At 31.4% G+C, this 18,473-nt stretch overlaps 2 protein-coding genes and 1 long non-coding RNA gene across 4 annotated transcripts in view; all 3 read right to left on the reverse strand.

Annotated features, from left to right (window-relative positions):
* Nucleotides 1-2,704: 2,704 nt before the first annotated feature.
* LOC134248500 (uncharacterized) overlaps nucleotides 2,705-18,473 on the reverse strand; it is a 56,601-nt gene continuing 40,832 nt past the window's right edge. The window contains exons 10-12 of one of the 2 annotated variants that reach the window (XM_062730895.1): nucleotides 3,506-3,623; nucleotides 3,197-3,335; nucleotides 2,705-3,039 (exon numbers count right to left, since the gene is read on the reverse strand). In XM_062730895.1, the coding sequence (XP_062586879.1) occupies nucleotides 2,842-3,039; nucleotides 3,197-3,335; nucleotides 3,506-3,623 (455 nt within the window). In that variant the 3' untranslated portion in view covers nucleotides 2,705-2,841. The remainder of the gene's footprint in view (nucleotides 3,040-3,196; nucleotides 3,336-3,505; nucleotides 3,624-18,473) is intronic. The other variant, XM_062730896.1, reaches the window with a different exon arrangement.
* LOC134248501 (uncharacterized) lies at nucleotides 3,944-7,915 on the reverse strand. Its single transcript, XR_009988064.1, has 3 exons — nucleotides 7,809-7,915; nucleotides 4,114-4,242; nucleotides 3,944-3,979 (listed from the first exon to the last, which is right to left on the reverse strand). It is a non-coding gene; the product is annotated as an uncharacterized LOC134248501 (long non-coding RNA).
* LOC134248502 (uncharacterized) lies at nucleotides 10,306-11,499 on the reverse strand. Its single transcript, XM_062730897.1, has 5 exons — nucleotides 11,371-11,499; nucleotides 11,086-11,183; nucleotides 10,746-10,979; nucleotides 10,592-10,648; nucleotides 10,306-10,481 (listed from the first exon to the last, which is right to left on the reverse strand). The coding sequence occupies exons 1-5, from the start codon at nucleotides 11,487-11,489 to the stop codon at nucleotides 10,306-10,308; spliced, it is 684 nt and encodes a 227-aa protein (XP_062586881.1). The 5' UTR covers nucleotides 11,490-11,499.

An 18,473-nucleotide genomic window follows, 5' to 3' on the forward strand; every position in this document is an offset into this window, starting at 1 on the left:
TACTGACTCTGTACACTGTAAAAAAAAATAAGTGGATTTCCAAAAATCATATATTTATAAGTTTATGTCTACATTATTGATTAAAAAAAACGGTTTGGCGTGAATAATGATAACACTACTGATACATGTTAATTAGGAACAAAAAAACTAACCGTATGATTATAGATTACAGTCACAGGAAACAAAAGTAATAAATGTACCCAGATGTGCAGACATACCGTCTCCTCAACACCTTCCTGTTCAATACAAATTATTTATTCTTACTAAAGCCGTCTTTTTAAAAATAGTTACATTTATACATTTTGTATAGTATAATTAATAATGAGGATGAAATCATAATTATACTTTTTTTCTCAATTTCACAGGCACTTAACCCAGATTTCAAAAAAAAATGTTTAGACTCCGACTCCTTCAGATATTATATAACTCATTCTTCAATACTGAATTCAAATGTGTGACCGAAGGGCTATTTTTTAAAAATAATCAATTTCATAATTTATGTATATTAATTGAGTCAGTACCCTTCCTGCTTCTGAAAAAAATTGACGGGAAGATAATCGGAAGTCTGAAAGAGGAGATAGGTGTCCAAATGTACAAGCATGTCTAAAATTTTATGTACGTAACTTGGTGTCCACAGTGACTGTTTTTTAAATCAATAAGCTATTCTTTTCTAGTGAATCCTTTTTGAAGTATATAAACACTAGTTTGCATGTTTTATTGCATGACTTATTTTTGCCTTATTCCATTATAATCAGAAAATATATCCAAGATTACCAATGGACACCGTTATTTACGTAAACACAAAACAAGTAACATATTACTAGAAATTAACAAGTTGTTAAAATATGAAAATAATGTTATCAATAAGGTATGATGAAATCATGTTTAATGTTATATTAAATGGAATTTATTTAAAAAGTCACAATTTTTATTTCAAGTTTCAAAAAAGGAGAAATTATGTACGTAACATGGACACCTAACTCCGAATCAGGTTTAAAAAGGAACAAAAAACCACAAGACAATCGAACACTTGTCTTTAATACTTTTAATATTTCATTTCAAAGCTTAATAATAGACTAGCTTTCAAAGAAAATTAATGCAGACAAGTAAATTGTCAGATGGATTGCTAAATATCCTAGGTCTTCTATTTTGAGTCTTGTGGATCTTGGTGTCATTGTTACGAACATAATTCAGACATTTCTTGTAAATCTGAAAGAAAAAAAAATATATAAAACAAAATACACCATGATGTAATTAATACATATGCTGTTTAATTATATTTATTATATATCCTTGAGAAAACCAGAAATAAGGCAATTAAAGCACAAATTATGTCACTACTTCAAGTTTTCGAGTCTCCTTTACGAACGTAATTCCGTAAACGATATGGCAATAATAAAAAAATATTCAATAAGTATTCATCCTTTGATAAAAACAGAACAAAAGTAACAGATATAGAGTAGAATATAGTGCAATGTAACAATTATCATTAATAGATTATATAAATAATGTAAAAACACTTATGTTCATAACAAAAGACACGAATCAAAAGTCAAATGTTAAACCGAAAGTACTCGACTCGGACAGATTTATGCATTTTGTATAGTCATAATTGACATATTTTAGTTTCTGATTAATAGCTACATGGTATAAAGATACAATGACTGTATTTATGTTTTAAACATTCACTCAAATTGATACAATATGAATATACTTACCGAATCTATTATGTACGTAACTTCTTTTTTCCACATGGACACAATGAGCATCGCCATGTTTTCTAGCAGACAGCTGCGCCATCTTTCTACTTTTGTTTTCAATTTATAATTATACCACTGCTACGGACTTCCTGAGCCAAACTTATAATTCATTAGCTGTTATTTTAGCAATCATACTGAAAGCTATTATGTTCATAACGTTCAAGACACCAAACATTTTACAATTAGAGATCATTTTAAAATTACAAAAAGAACTGAGTTATGGTCATGAAGCATATTCTTAAAAATAATATATCACACATACTCATTAATTAAACACAGAAATTGAACTTGACAAATTATTTAATGTTTGTAGAGAGGTGTTAAAAACTTCAATGCATATGGACACAATGCGTTACGAACATAAACCATATATTTTTAAGTTCAGAAAAAAATAATTACACTATTTTGAGCATGTCTGACAAAATAAATATATTATTTCATTTATATGCTAGAACAAAGTACACATATATCATGCCAAATGATTTTATTTTTACGTAAAACAATATCTTTATGCCTATTCGAAAATTATGTCACATTTTCTGTGATTGAAATCCCCTAAATGCAATACAACAGTGACAAATATTTTTTTATTCCTAAACTCACATTCATAAAACTATTTATACTATATCCTTTCATAAGTATCAAATCATATCAATATCAATCTATCTGCTTACACTTTATTTATTGGAAAATAAAGGAGAAAAGAAATATATTTAAAAAATTCACCAGTATTGAAGAATGAGTTATATACTTTGTTTCATGTAATATACACGATTTGGCAAATGAATATTAAAATATGATTGATGATTGGTGAGAATATTTTTTTCTTTTTTTTATATCAATTTGCTTCGCCAACAACATCAATAACTATATAAATTTCATATCGAATTTCATTACAATGAATTTTTTAACACCAAGATAGTAGTAATTGTTTTCTAATTGAAAAAAAAATCAATCATAACTTCATTTATGCATAATTAGATTGCCTTCTTAAATTCCTTTTCAAGCATAAAATAGTTATCTCCATCAATTTTCACATTGCTTTCATCTTGACCTCTGTCTCTTTTATCATTTGACACACTTAAATCGCTTCCTGTGTTATCACTCTCAAGATTCTTTTCTTGTTGTGCAGCAAGGACAGTTCGGGGATTATCATAATTCTCTTTGTCATCATTCTCATCCTTTTCAAAAAGATGATACCTACATCATCTGGTTGGTTATTTGCTGGGTCATCCTTTGGTTCAGTTCTTGGCTCAATGACGCTATACATACCACCTCCCTTAAATCAAATAATATAAAAAGAACAATGGGCATGTAATATTTACAGTGCAAAAAATACGGTTACATGAAAGGATTTTTACTTGTACTTGAGTCCGACTCCAGCAGTTGTACATATAACTTGTACAGTTAATCAAACAAAAACTTAAAGAATGTACCTTATTTGTGGTGTGAAAGTTTGTGTTTTCTTTTTTGACGTTTTCTAATTGGTCATATACATCACGATTGGAAACAGATTTAGACTGCAGTCGTGTTTCATAAACTTCTACGTCATCTCCCAAACTCGACTGTTTAATTCTATGAATAAAACAACAATATAGTAAAATGCCATGGAGTCTCAAACTATATGAATATCTAACTTCGACACAGGGATGAACTCTTCTCAAAGTCAAATAAGTTTATCTTTCTGCTATTATAGTATCTGGCTAAAAGTTTTAAAAGATACATTAATTTAACCAAAAATTTACCCTTTATCTGGACTTGATCGCCTTCTTTGAATTAGAAACATGATGAGGATACATAATAGAGCGCCAATGATTAAGCCAGAAATCCCTGCTCCAACTGCTGGAGCGGTTGCATTGTTATCTAAACAAAAACATAATATTTACCATTAATTGTATTCTGATTTTTTTTTTACAACTGGATTTGGAATTTATACCACAAATAAGACATGTTCTTCCTTTAAAAAATACATGTGCAGTTTTTAAGATTAAAACTGCATGTAGTTTCCAGGAAAAAAACTTGTAATACAGGTAAATCTTTCACTAGAATATTTCACCCATTTTTGCTATTCTTAGTATTGCATGAATTAAAATGGCTTATTTAGAGAGAGATAAAAAGCAAATACAATATGCCTCATATATGTATTCAACCAATTCCATACTTTATTACTTTTTGAAAAGTACTGGTCAGGGATTTTATTTCTTGTTGACTCTCTGTTCCTGGAAGCATAAAATAAAACATTTATTAACACTCACATACAGAATGGATAGATAAAGTTAGCATAACAAATAAATTAATATGTTTTAAGGATTGAATCAAATTGCTTAAACATCAGTTTAGTTTAGCCACTCACTTTTACAATAATTATCTTCTTTGACAAAACCAAAGTCACAACTGCATTTCCTTCTATGGCAGATAGAAGCATCACTGGTTCCAGTACATTGCAATGATATTCTACATGGCATTTCAAGTTCTACAGCATCTAGTAATGTACAGAAAAGTAAGAGATTTTTTTTAGATAAATTTAATCAAATTTATGATTAAGTATTATTACTTTCGTGTCATAACATATACGAGGGCTGTTCAATAAATAATGTCCTCGGTGCTCAGAAAGAAGCAAACGAGCTTTTCAATGATTTAGTCTTCGTGATTTTACTTATTAATCTCTTTTAATTCAAACACATGTCCGTAACATTTTTTATCCAATTATTGATTGTTTTTAGAACTTATTGTTGGGTATAACTGGAAAATGGCAGATCCAATGATTTCTTGGACTTGTTTTTCCCTCTGAAAGGAGTTTTTTATTTCAAGTTTGGAAACAGAAACAAGTCAAAAGGTCAAAGATCTGGCAAATATTGTTAATGTGAAAAAATATTAACTTTCTGATTATCCCCAAAGTCCCTTTACTCTTCAGGGCTTGCGTGTTTGGACACTGTCATGAAGGAATTCAATGTAGTGGATTCCTGATTTTGCAAAAAATTGCTTTCTAGACTCCTTCAGATATTAATCTGTCTCCCCGAATACGAATTTGAACAACATTACAACTTATATTTAGAAAATTGCATGTAAATCTGTCTTTGTGCTCTTGCATTACTTTGCTTTTCTCAGACCTTCGCCTTTTTTATCAAGTACATCTTATGGTAAATTTTGTTTTGATGATTTTAAGCAATAGATTCATGTTCCAATATCGGTTTGAATATAAAACAAATGTGGATAACTACACTAACCGATATCTTAAAATAATTGTTAAGACTTTCGTACGCAGGTAGGTTAAGGTTACAACCATATATTTTACTTGCCTATATGCTACGACGTCATAATAAGCTATATGACTTGAGATTTAGAGATAAAAAAAATCTTAAAATCGATATCTAAGATTGATTTGAGGTCGTAAAAATAAACCAAAATATGCAGAGGAATAATATCAACGGAATTTTGTCGTTCCTGGGCCTCTGTAGTTATCACAGGGGTTACATACCAAACCCGTGACGTCATAACTGTTGATCATGCAGTAGCAGAGTGAAAGTGAAAAGTCACGAAAATTGATGTAAACAAACACAAGAAATTGGAGTTTAAAAGCATTTAGAATGAAAATCATCTGTGATTCTTGTGTGAATAAATAGTATGAATAAGGTATGGTAATATAATTCTGCAATTTCTTTGTAAAATTAAAGAAGGGAGGGTGTTTACTTGCCGATCTGCCTTTCCTCTGTCGTTCGTAAAAAAAAGATGCAAAAGTTCAACACTACGCCGCATACCTTGAAACTTAATTTTTGTTTCTATCGAAAGTTCTTATTCTTTTGTTTTTGGAAAGTGCTGCTAGAATCTTATGGTTTAAGTGAATTGGTGCATTTTTTTCGATGTTATGAACAAATTGTAAAAATTTTGGGAAGGTTTCGTCCGAAATTGTTTAATAATTATTTCTATAAGAGGACAGTAGGATTCTAGCAGCACTTTTCATGGTACAGAGATGTTTTAACATAACTATTAATATAAATTGGAAGTAATTATCCCCGGGGTAGTGTTAAACTTTTCACTTTTTCATTAAGGCATATTTTCTAATTATAGACGTCACGTGGTGACGTCGTGGTGAAGTGCCTCCTGTAGTATAAGTTCCATTGAAGTCTATAGAATACATAATTATAGTAAAAGTTTTATCCTTGACTTTTCCGATTTATTAGTGTTGCATAATTATAAAAAAGTGTTAATTCGCCGAATTCTGATCCATGTGCTGCCTTAACAAACCCGCGTACACTCTGTCGTTTTCACTCATTTTTCAAAATACAGGGTTACCTTTGAGTATTAAGCTTTTGTACTGTCAAACGTTTCTTAAAAACAGTGTATATTACTCCCAATATGATGTCTATTAAAGAAGTAGAGCCACTTTGGGCTTTATTCGGCCCTGAGAATTTCTGAAAATTCAAAACCGCTCAGTTTAAGTTGCAAATGCAGTATTTATCACTTGGACTGTTGGTGTCCACGTATGTATTAATTGTGATTTCACATCTAATTAATGCATTATGACGTCATAAAATGCGTCATTTTCCTCATATCCTGTAAATTCCTTTGAAAATGACCTAAAGTTCAAGCGTTTTTCAATATTTAATATAGAGCACAACCTCTGATCCAAAATATGCCAATACATAATGAAAGGTCTATCTCGGAACATCAAAAAACATGTTTTATTTTTTGGATCGTGGGCTGTGCTCATATTTTAATTCTTTGTTGAAGGTAGTCAAATACGCATGTTTTCTGCAAATTTCAAGAACATTGCAATTTCTCAAAGCCTGTTGTCAAATATTTGGATTCTCAAAACAAAATTTCATTATAGAACATGAAAGCACCAAGTGTCTACTTTATTTTGATATATGAAAATGGAAAGAGGGTGATAGTTAATTAATTGATATAAGTACAGGGCCATTTTATGCATAAGATGGCTCTTGCTCTTTGCTATGTGTCTTAAAGTCAATCATACATCATCAAATATTATTTGTTGAAATTTGGCAAACAGTACATAAGTTGTTATAATTTTTGTTGGGAAGGAGGGTACCCATTTTTGATGCCCATTATATAATTTTTTTTATTATTGAAATCCACCTGCTCATTTGTCTATAAAACAGGCATTGGTTGCTGTAAATGACACATATTTCAGTGAATATTTCTTTGGGATTTTAAACAAGTTTTACAGCAGCTTTATTTTCACTCTAGTTTACTGTTTCTTTACCTTTCATTTATAATGCAGTGTCTGGAAAAGCTCTTGTTTTACAGCTTCTCATGATGAAACTATGTGATGAAAAGTGGTCACATAAACTGTTTGAAATTCAGTAAAGATTCAATAATGAGAGAAAGTCAAGTTTAATGTCATATGATATCTGTATTGTATGTCATACAGTTCAGGACATAATTTATTGAACAGCCCTCGTAACTGATTTCTGTGATAAGCATTTACTTAGCACTGGAAAAAGGGCATTGAAGATTCAGCGAGATCTTGTTATTTTCTTAAAAACAATGTTCTCTTTCAGAGTCATAAGAAAGTAATTAAAGTGTACAATATTTAGGAGGGATGAGGGGTGCATAGAGCCTGTAATTTAGAAATGATGTTGTTTTCCATATTTGCATTTTTTTAAATTCCAATAAGACTATCAAAAAATTGTGAAATTTATCATGAGTCAAACCAACACCACAACCCTGAGGTATTCATCTTTGGTTGATTACATGTCTGTTATGTTTTGGTGGTCAAAAATAAACGCTGCAAGGAATTTTCTGATTATTTATACGTGTATTCATCTGGCTTTTGATTTCTTTTTCCATCACTGGTATCCGTCAAAATGAAGAATATTTATTTCCCCTTGTCATTATTATATATATATATATATATATATATATATATATATATATATATATATATATATATATATATATATATATATATATATATATATATATATATATATATATATTTCTGATAACCTAAACATTTCATTCCTTTCAATTTCTAAAGATATTATTTTTTTTATGTGAAAATAAGCGCAAAAACAAACATTTTACCTTTTAAACAGTCATTGTGTAGTCGAATATATCCCATCTTACAGGTACATTTATTGTCTAAGCATGTGAGGAAGGCTTCTGTTCTATCAGACAGGTTTTCTGAGTTATACTAGTATCTATTATCCATCTGCAGGGTTAAAGAAACTTTCTGATGGAAACACTGATTTTTAAGTGCATGAAACGTTTATATGTATAACAAAAAACATGTTAATATGTTAATTTAGCCCGTAAACTTTTTCAAAACCATAAGAAAAAAAAAATAGATATATTATTAATATAATTTTATGAAATATGAATAAATTTTGACACACATTTTATTGACCTTCTCGTACCCAGGTTTACACGAACAGAGATTCTCTAGACGAACCGTTCGATAGGATGATGTATCACAGTGATCATCTAAGTCACGGGATTCCCAAACTTTTTTACTAAAAAAGATTTTTATAATACATGTACAGTCATACAAATCTTAACCACTGCACAAAATAGGTATTACAATGCTTTGTCTGTATGGAATATGGATAATACGGATGAGACCATATAATCAGAGGTCCCGTGTCGCAGTAGGTGCCGCCACGGAAAAAGTTCCATCCCTGCTTAAGGTATATTGCTGAATAAATAAGGGAAGATGACAAAGGGAAAGTTGTAGTTGTAATGTTTATCAACAATCAAACAAACAAACAGCACAGAAACATAGCCTTATTAAAGTTATGATAGCTCTCCTTTTTAATGTTGGAAAAAAGGTTGAGGACAGGTAGAAAATTACAAATATTTTTTTTTAAAAAGCGTATTAAAGCTTATTCGAAAAAACCCCTAAAATATAATTAAAATATATTGAAAAAAAAAACGGAATATCGCGTATATTGTGATACACGATTCCTCCCACTTTAGTATGAATGGACAATTTTCTTTCTATCCCAGACAATAGATGAGCCTTCCGTTTGGTTTGGAGTATGACACTTCTTCGAGATTTCTACAAAACAGAAAAATCATCAGGCACAAGTATAAACTCATATAAACTTTAATGGTATTAATTGTTGTAGCATTAACTAGTGTATGCACAATGACTTAATTGACTTAATGAGAGAGAGAGAGAGAGAGAGAGAGAGAGAGAGAGAGAGAGAGAGAGAGAGAGAGAGAGAGAGAGAATAAAATCCATATTATATACAAACCTGCTACCCGTTTTACACATGTTAAAAAGAAGACACGTGACGGACGTTAATAAAATCCAAACTAGAAATCCACCACTTCCACTTCCAATTGTAAAAAAGGAATCATTTCTTGTCTTCTCTTCTCTACTATATAATATTACAATACTACTTAACGAATACATCGTCGATAACCATCGATCCTGTCTATCAACTTGTGGACTCACAGTGGTTGGCGATGATGAAAAGAAATGGTGCCTAATGCAATCTTTTCATCTTATTATATATCTCAATTCAATTAATTAGTAGTTATTAGATATATTTTCAACTGAAATAGTTTGAAGAAAATCATTATGTTAGAGTTTTGAATGGTGTAATAAATATAACAAAATAATTTATAGTATTCAGATGTGCATGTATATCACTAAAAATGTAAGAGCATGGAGGGATAAAATTCATTTTTTTTTCTATAAAACGTGATAAGAATATTTTATCATTAATAGCTGTGTATATTTATATAATTCAAACACATACGCTGGTGAAACCAGAAGAAAAAGTATGTAAAACGATTTTCGACCAGGCTTGAAAATCAGATAAATCTTACTTAAAATGTTTTCCTTAAAGGAGTATATATGATAAGAGCCTATTTTGGCCCCCTAAAAATCAACATTTTAGATTGATTGATTGATTGTATATTGTTTAAACATTTTTTTAGAATGACGGTGAATTCAAATTTTGATATATTGAGCAGTGATTTATAGTTATTTTGTAGAAGAGATTATCAAATTAGAAATACCAATTTTAACGACTAGGTCATATATTTCACGAAGCGAGCGCTTCACATTGAACGGTCAACATTTTAGAATGACATTCAGATATATTTTATTTATAGTTATTTTGTAGAAGAAATTATATTAGAAATATTTCCAATATATTTTTCACATTTATGTGCACTCACTAGCTGTAAATAACAAGAGAAATAATGCTATTTTTGCTATCAAACAAAAAAGCCAAAAATATGCCTTTTTCTTGATGTTTTTTCTTATGGGAAATATAGAGCGCAGTGTAGAACATACATAATTTTTCTGTCACTAATTAGTATTGAATAGATATATCTTTGGTAAAAATATAAAACTTGTTCTCGGTTGGGCTTTTCTGAAAGAAAACCTGCTTGAAAATAAGCAGTTTTATACAAAAAAAAATGCAAAAATGGCGGGAAAACGTGATTTTTATGATGTCATATTTCTAAAATAACGGCATTTTGATCAAAATGAAAATGACCAATGAAGGTCGCATATATTGCTGTACAAATGAAAGCTATATATAAAGTAAAATTAAGATATCCATTTTTAGGGGCCAATTGAGACACTTATCATATATTGCTCTTTCTTTACTTCGTCGATGGAACATTTGTCTAGTTTACATTGCCTCGTGTTGCAATGGGATGTCGGTATGTCATAAGCAAAAAATCCAAACCGAGAAACCGCTGGCTCTGGAAGTTGTGATAGAATCAGAGCCTCCTTATCTTTATGAAACAAAAATATATAATAATATAATAATTTGAACACTTTAAATAATAATTAAGTTTAAATTACGTGAAGTGTATTTGTTTCTTATATGTGAGAATATGTTTACCCCTTTGGCCTTTTTCACTTTCCAATAATTTTCCAGGACAGTGTACAGGAGAACAATCTGAAAAAATGTAAACAGAACATAACATTTCACTTTTATACAGATCTGACTTTGTATGGTATTAAAGAAATTTTCAAAATAAAACTTCATTTCTTACTTTGAAAATATGTGGATTTTGTTCCTTCAGCACAGTTGAAACTAAGATATGTAAGCTTGTCTTTACATGTGTAAGTATTGATAGAGATAATCATTTTTATTCTACATAATCGTTGTTGACGGGCTCCTATTGATTTAACATGCATGTATTTTTGTATTGTTTCAAGTTTGATGTCACCAAGGGAACACGAAGATGGTTTATCAGCATTAAGGCCCGTAATATAAAGAGATATACCTGGTGAAAAAGATGAAAATCAGATGTTGAAATTATCATTGTGTTTATCATTTAAAATTCTGTTTTCCCCTACAGCTTCATCTAAATGTTAAACAACACTTCATACCTTGATACACAGTATTTACGCTGGTATTGGTCATTTCAAAATAGGTCTCCTCCAAATTAATTGGGCTTGATTCATCAGTACGAATGAATGAAAAACAACTGAAATTCAACATGTCAACGTACATACTTATTACTATGGTTGAAGATTGTACAACAAAGGGGGTTTTATGATAATATAAATACATGTAGACATATTCAATAACTGACAATAAATATTTATTCATCTTTCAGCAAATGTAAGAATTAACAAAAAGAAAATTTTATGGATACTTTAAACATAGCTTACCTTCTTTCCTCTTGTGAATTAGCAGTTTCGTTTTGTGAATCAGCTTTACAAACAGAAAAAAAAATTATTATCGCAAAAACGATATATAAAGAATACATTTTAGTTGCAATTTTTTTCATTGCCCTAACAGTTTTCGCTACATACGATAAATGAAACACTAAATTTAGATGCATGATGACTTTCCTATTATTTAAAATTGGAATTATGTAATTAATTTGTCATATCCAAATGCAACAGCCCCGTGGGAATCCGGGTTAGAATAGATCCTATGTATCCCCTTGCTTGTCGTAAAATGGGACTAAATGGGGCGGTCCTTCGGATGAGACTGTATAAACCGAGGCCCCGTGTCACAGCAGGTGTGGCACGATAAAGATCCCTCCATGCTCAAAGGGCGTAAGTACCGAGCATAGGCCTAAATTTGCAGCCCTTCACGGGTAATGGTGACGTCTCTATATCAGTGAAATATTCTGGAGAGGGACGTTAAACAGTATACAATCAATCAATCAATCCAAATGCAACATGCAACTTTAAAAAAAAAAATACAGTTATAAGTGTCCTCCCTTTCAGTACTTTTTTTTTTGTTAAATATTGTATGTATAAAATATGCTTCTTTTATACCAGTATGTAAATTCAAAGCTTGCAAATTACTTGACGATTCGTAATACAGTTAAATTAGAACAATAACAAATTTCCCGTTTTTTTTTTGAATAAAAAATTTACAAACGCATGTTGTACATTTCCAGACGTATATAAATTTGCCAACGATGCTCTTTAATTAGCTAATTATTTGTAAAATTATTTTAATAATTTTACTGAAAGCGATTTTCAGAAGTAAAAAAATAAAAGAAAACAGATTAAATAATCTAGAATATCCATTCTTAAAATTCAAACAATGAGATGACCGTTCACGGTAGCATAGTGGTAGAGCGTTCGCTTCATGATCGGGAGGCCCGGGTTCGATTCTCGTTCCCGGCGCCGTGTCAAACCTAAGACGTAAAAATAGGTAGCAATTGTTCCTGCGCCAAGAGCTCGGCATCAGAAGTGAAAGTCACGGGTCTTTCGGATATGACCTTAAAAACATAGGTCCCGTGTCACGGTAGGCGCTGGCACGATAAAGAACCCTCACTGCTTGATGGCCCTGAGTGCCGAGTATACACTGTAGGTCTAAATTTGAAGCCCTTCACCGGCATACGGTGACGTCTCCATATGAGTTAAATACTCAAGAGGGACGTAAAACAATATACAATCAAACAATGGACTAATATTGGAAAAACAATATTTTTTATTTGAACATATTTTGTTTAACACAAAAGGATCAGAAACAAGTTCTTACAACTTACAAATTCTTCCTCTGTATTACAAATACAATACAGATTAAAACCAGGGAACATAATTCTTTTGAAACACCAGAGTTGATAAAAAGTGCCACAAGGGAATAAACATTCCTTAAAAAGGTTATACACAGAGTTAAGTTTTGTTTTTAACGGATAAGCAGACAAGATGAATCTATTGATCGTCAGTATAAAAAAAACTATGATAAACACGACGTTTTCAATCGTCAACTTTCCTCACTTATGCAGCAGTATACCTTACACCAGAATACTGGAAGATTATCTCCCATATGATTGGAAGAGTTATTGACAAGAAAGTTGATGAAACAAGAATATTTTAGTCTTTTTTAAAGTTATCATCAAATAAGTTATAGTTTCAAAGAAAGTGGCTCCCATCAGCCACGTACCTCATATCACTTGACTAGACACTTATCTAGTGTTTAGGCAGTGTGATATATACGAGGTTTAAGATTTTGATAGTATATCAATTAGCTGCAAATTAGCTAGGAGAAGAGCATATCACTCAGATTTTTATTGTGTTTTATGACAAAATATTTTTGTGTTTAATTAGGATCTAAGTGAAAACGGGGTTCTTGGCTTGATTGGAGTCTCTTTTTTTCAATAGGTCGAATCAGTGACCTTGTTAGCAAAAACAATCCTCATTAATTCAAATGCTTAATGACCTTTCTCATACACCATGAAATTGTTAACCCTCTGGCTGCGGGAAGGACATATATGTCCTTTTACCGCTGGCTGCGGGAGGGACATATATGTCCCTGGCGTATATGTCCCTGGCGACGTCATAAAGTTTGAGACGTTTTTTCACTTTCCTAATTGAAATTTATATATTATAATGACTATATCTGACTGTATTTTTTGCTACATTAAAATATTTAAGAATTTGGAAACAATAACCGATTAATATAAGTTAAATTAAAAAAAAAATTATAATAAATTATGTATTTGTTTGTGAATTGATTTGCAAGTTTAAATGCACAAACGAAATACTTTTTCGCATCTTAGTTCTAACATTAATTATATTCATAAAGCTAAAATAACGCTAACAGTCCATTTTGTTGAGGAAAAATTATAATTGTATATAATAAATAATTGTCTCATTAAATTTTATTTAAAGAATTTTTAAAAAATTCAAGAGAAAGCTTGTGTATAATTTAGGAATATAATTTGCCAAAAAATAATTTACAATATTTACATTTTCATTCATTTACACATTTTTTTTCCCAAAATTGAAACAAGACTGCCTCCAAATGACTTTGATTTTGAGTTTGAATAGAAATTTGACAGCTATTGTAGAAGTAGCCAGGACAAATAAATGTTAATTACCTGCCTTTGGGCCAGGCCGCGTATTTTAGAAGTCCTTATTTAGCCAGGGTAATTAATTGACATAACCGTTATCAATTCTTTCTTTGATAAATTTGATAGTGAAGTTGTTTACATACAAGTCGTGTAACCATGATTTACTGATTAAAACAATATTTGGTTCATAGCGACACACATTGTTATAACTAATGATAACTTTTCCTCTACACAGTCAAAATCTAACACAGAATTCAGCTCTTTAAAGAGCCGCCTCTACATTCCATGAACTGAATTGTAACGAAATATTGAAACGATAAAATTTTAATGTATTCTGTATGGTAATGCAAAACAGACCCTGCACAATTTTAAAAACATGTTGTTTTTTTTCGAATAATTATGATCTTATGCATTTACTTCACTCAAAAACGAATTTTTGATTAAGCGGTCATTTTTATAATGACCGGGTCATTATATCCCACGTGCAATGATTTCAATAAATTAATCTGTACCTGAGTCATTGTTGTGTTTTAAAGTTTTCTTACCAGCCAATCAAATTCGAGTATTATCAATAGAGGTATAATAATATACATGTACCACTCTATTTTCTCGATCGACCTACACAAGTAGGACCTTGTGAAATCCACCTTACATCGAAGTATCCAAGTCGAATATTTCAATAAATTATCTGTACCTGATCAATTTTAAAGTTTCTTTCAAATAATCCATTTTCTCCCTTGCAATGATAAAACCACATATTCCTCGTGCGAGACCCCTTATCATGACTAAAAGCACACGTCCATTACTAGATCAGCATCTATTTACATATAAAACTTAATTATTCTACATTTCTATGTATTTTTTCTAGATCTCCTCCTTTAATTAAATATCGGAGTACTATAGCATCGTTCGTATTAACAGATTCTGAAAAAAGGATTCTAGTACAATGAAGCCCCCTAGTATAATAATTGTATTTTTGCTGTAGTAAATTTTCCTTTCTATGCCCCCTCCTTTCCTCAATTTTGGTTGCCGTAATGTCGAACACCTGAAAATTTCAAGATTTGAACATTTCGGATTTAACCCCCCCTCGTTATTTCGTAATTTTAACTTTGAAACCGTTGCTATATTATTAACACAAGTAAACTACACAACCTCACAAAGTTTTAGATATTGTCTATCTACCGGGGTATGCTTTCAAAACGTTTAAGTTTTAATTTTTATAGGCAAATGTTTCAAAGTAAAAATAAATGAATACTGAGCCGGAAAGTACATGTAAGTAAAATAAATGAATTTTATATAATGTCACTTTTCCCGTACATTACAGCTTCAGTAGAAATGATAGAAAACACTCCATTTTGAAATTCACTGAACTCAAATCATGCCGAAATAATGTTTATTCAATTTTTTTTTTATTTTTTGGTTATAATGCCTAATTACAATATATTTCTGGAATTAGAGAAACCTGTAGGCACCTTTTATTTACTAAATCTTGGCCTTTATTAAGTTGACAAATCCAAAGATTATCTTGTGTTATGAAATTACAATGTATGCAACTTACTGTAATAATGTGAATGGTATGCTACTATTTTGAAGGAATGCAAAAAATCCTAAGAAATCTAGATCTTCAGTTGCCAACTAAATGGCGTTGTAGCAACCTCTAATGATATAACACCGCTTAATGACACACCTATCAGTATGCATTGTAATGTCATAAATTCTTGCATTCTAAAATGATTGATCAACCGCTAATGCAAAATCGCCGCTTAATGAAAGAATGGTATCATTAAGCGGACAAGCAGGTCAACCATTAATGCAATAATTTATTACTTTAAGCGTGGTATTGCAACGCTTTATGTTATTTGTATCATTAAGCGGCGTTATACATGTATCTTTAGAGGTTGCTACATGGCGTAATATCTTGATGAAATGTGTCTAAGTCAAAGATGCACGTGTTGTAGATCGTGTAATCGTGTGTTCATTTTTTGTGATAGCTTTCATGAAATGATGTGCATTCCTTTTCATAATTATTTGTTACTTATTCATATTTTTGGTGTTTGATTACAATTATTCTGCTAAATATAATCTTTTTAAATAAAAAGTACAACTTTTGATCAACATTTTTAATCTGAAGATAAACCCAAACAGTCAATAATTGAATCCCGTGCAAGTGCAGAAAGGTCAAGAATATTAGCACCAGTAAATTACCCATCTCTCATTACTTGAAGGCGAAAGGCGAATTATTTTTGTAATCATGTGGGTACGCTCCTCATCATATTAAAGTTTGAAAACATTGTTACAAAGACTTCTGAAATATATTTACAAATATATATGTAAGACTCCAAGGTCCGATGGTGACGCCAAAGTCCGATGGTCTCGCCAAACCCCGATGGTCTGCGCCAAACCCCGATGGTTTGCTATTGTTACGGACGCCAAAGTCCGATGATCACGCCAAAGTCCGATGGCTCGTTTCCTATGAGACTAGCTGCGACGCTAAAGTGCGATGGTCTGACACGCCAAGGTCCGATGGTGTGGAGGAACAAACAACGTTTATGACGTCACAATAATCCGACGTCAATCCTTGACGCCGTTGTCCCGCATTCAAAAGCAATCATTTCATAATTCGTCATCGAATACAATTTTATTGGTTTTTGCTTATTGCTTACACCTTCCAGATACATTAGGATTAGCCCTCGCACACCACTCGGTTGAATAGGGTTAGCCCTTGCATTGTACAACCCAACAGATTTAGGGTTAGTCCTCGCACACTAGTCGAGTGATAAGGATTAGTCTCGCACCCACCAATGATACCTAGGTTATAGTTGATGCAAACTTTTCGAGCGTTTAGGGTTAGTCTCGCACCTATCTGAGAGATAAGGGTTAGTTTTCGCATTTAATAATTTTTTTTATTTATACTTGTTTTAGGACCTTGACATGGTGCGGCATTGAGGTTTGATGCAGTAGTACTATGACGTCATAAACGTTAAATGTTTTCCGCACCATCGGACTTTAGCGTGTCAAACCATCGGGGTTTGGCGCAGACCATCGGACTTTGGCGTGACCATCGGACTTTGGAGTCCCATCGCACTTTGGAGTCCTACATATATATATAACGTAGGTTGTATATTGACTAAAAAATAGAGTTCATTTTCCTATTCTTTTAAATGTGGACTTATCTTTTATATCAATTGAATAAAAAAGAAATTATTCTTCAGAAATATTGCTTAATATTGTTCAGTTAATAAATTTTATAAACGACGATGTTTGAAGAGGTATTTTTGTGATTTTGCATATTCTCTTGTTGACAAGAACCCCTAAAAATAACTGAAAATATTTATTTGCAGTATGTATTTACCATACCAGCTTTACAGGCTATATTACATTTAAAAAGAAAGAAACATTTTATGAGCTTTTAACTGATTGATACGCAAATACTAATTTATCATTTTGAAAAGTTTGAAAGTCTTGTGACAAAGAATTTTCCGATCATAGGTTCTCAGTTACGTGTGTTTCCAATAAACTTTAATTTATCTCCACAATAAGCGTTCTTAAAAGTTTCACATAGTTTAAAATTTTATGTTGCATATTTCAGAAAACACTTCTAATCAGTCCTGCTGTTAAGCATAGAAATTTGCTTTGGAATTCAGTACGTATACCAACAGGAAAATAAGTTAAAATATAACTTTGTTGTCATTTTTGAAAGAATGTGAAAATTCAAACATTAAGTTAATGTTCTTAAGCAAACTAAATCTACATGTATATAAAAAATCTCTTGGAATTCGAAATAAAGATACACCAGGGTTCAGATCTGCCACATCGTAACATATTTAAATGTTTTACTGGCTATTAACGATGAGTGCAAACTAATAAAGAAAACTGTATGATCAAGAAAATGATTAAAGCTTTCTCATGATCACCTTCCCTTATTTACCTATGAACACTCTGGAATAATAATGCATTATCCTCCATTCAATCGAATTAATAGCAAGACAACCGCTCCTCAGAGTTCGCACTAATAAAGAAAACCAATCTTCATCAAATATTTCCATGTGTTGACTAAGTCGTCCTCTAGTTCCGCTAGGTTCTGCTGCTAGAAAAGTTGTCTTACACTCCGGTCTATCTTCTCCCATACATGCTAGTTATTGTTGAAATGTGGATGACAAGCTAAGAAGACTTACCGATAATGTCTATGCCTTGTCGTCAATAGTTACATAAAGTCTCCTCATATGCATTCCCAACTCCTCCAATTGATTTTTCGAATAAACTCTAGGTTGGTTTTGTGGTGTTTGATAAAGATCTAGCAATTTTTAATGATTGTAAGGAATTGAGGTATGCTATGTAAGTCTTTCGGGCGGTAATTATAAAGGTTTTAAGTAAAATAAAGACATACAGTAAAAGGAAACAAAACTCTCGTTAACTACGACCAGCTTGGGCCATTCCAACTTCAACTCTCACATT

The sequence above is a fragment of the Saccostrea cucullata genome, unplaced genomic scaffold (genome assembly GCF_032062105.1).
Source record: "Saccostrea cucullata isolate Sc308-1 unplaced genomic scaffold, CSIRO_AGI_Scuc_v1 ctg2323, whole genome shotgun sequence".
Classification (NCBI taxonomy): domain Eukaryota; kingdom Metazoa; phylum Mollusca; class Bivalvia; order Ostreida; family Ostreidae; genus Saccostrea; species Saccostrea cuccullata.

What these genes read in the sequence shown, in the direction of transcription:
- LOC134248502 (XM_062730897.1), bottom strand. Translation starts at nt 11,489, where the DNA reads ATGAAAAAAATTGCAACTAAAATGTATTCTTTATATATCGTTTTTGCG. An exon ending in AAAATCCACATATTTTCAAA is followed by an intron (nt 10,649 to 10,745) that starts GTAAGAAATGAA and finishes ACATTTTTTCAG; the next exon opens with ATTGTTCTCCTGTACACTGT. An exon ending in AAGTGAAAAAGGCCAAAGGG is followed by an intron (nt 10,482 to 10,591) that starts GTAAACATATTC and finishes TGTTTCATAAAG; the next exon opens with ATAAGGAGGCTCTGATTCTA.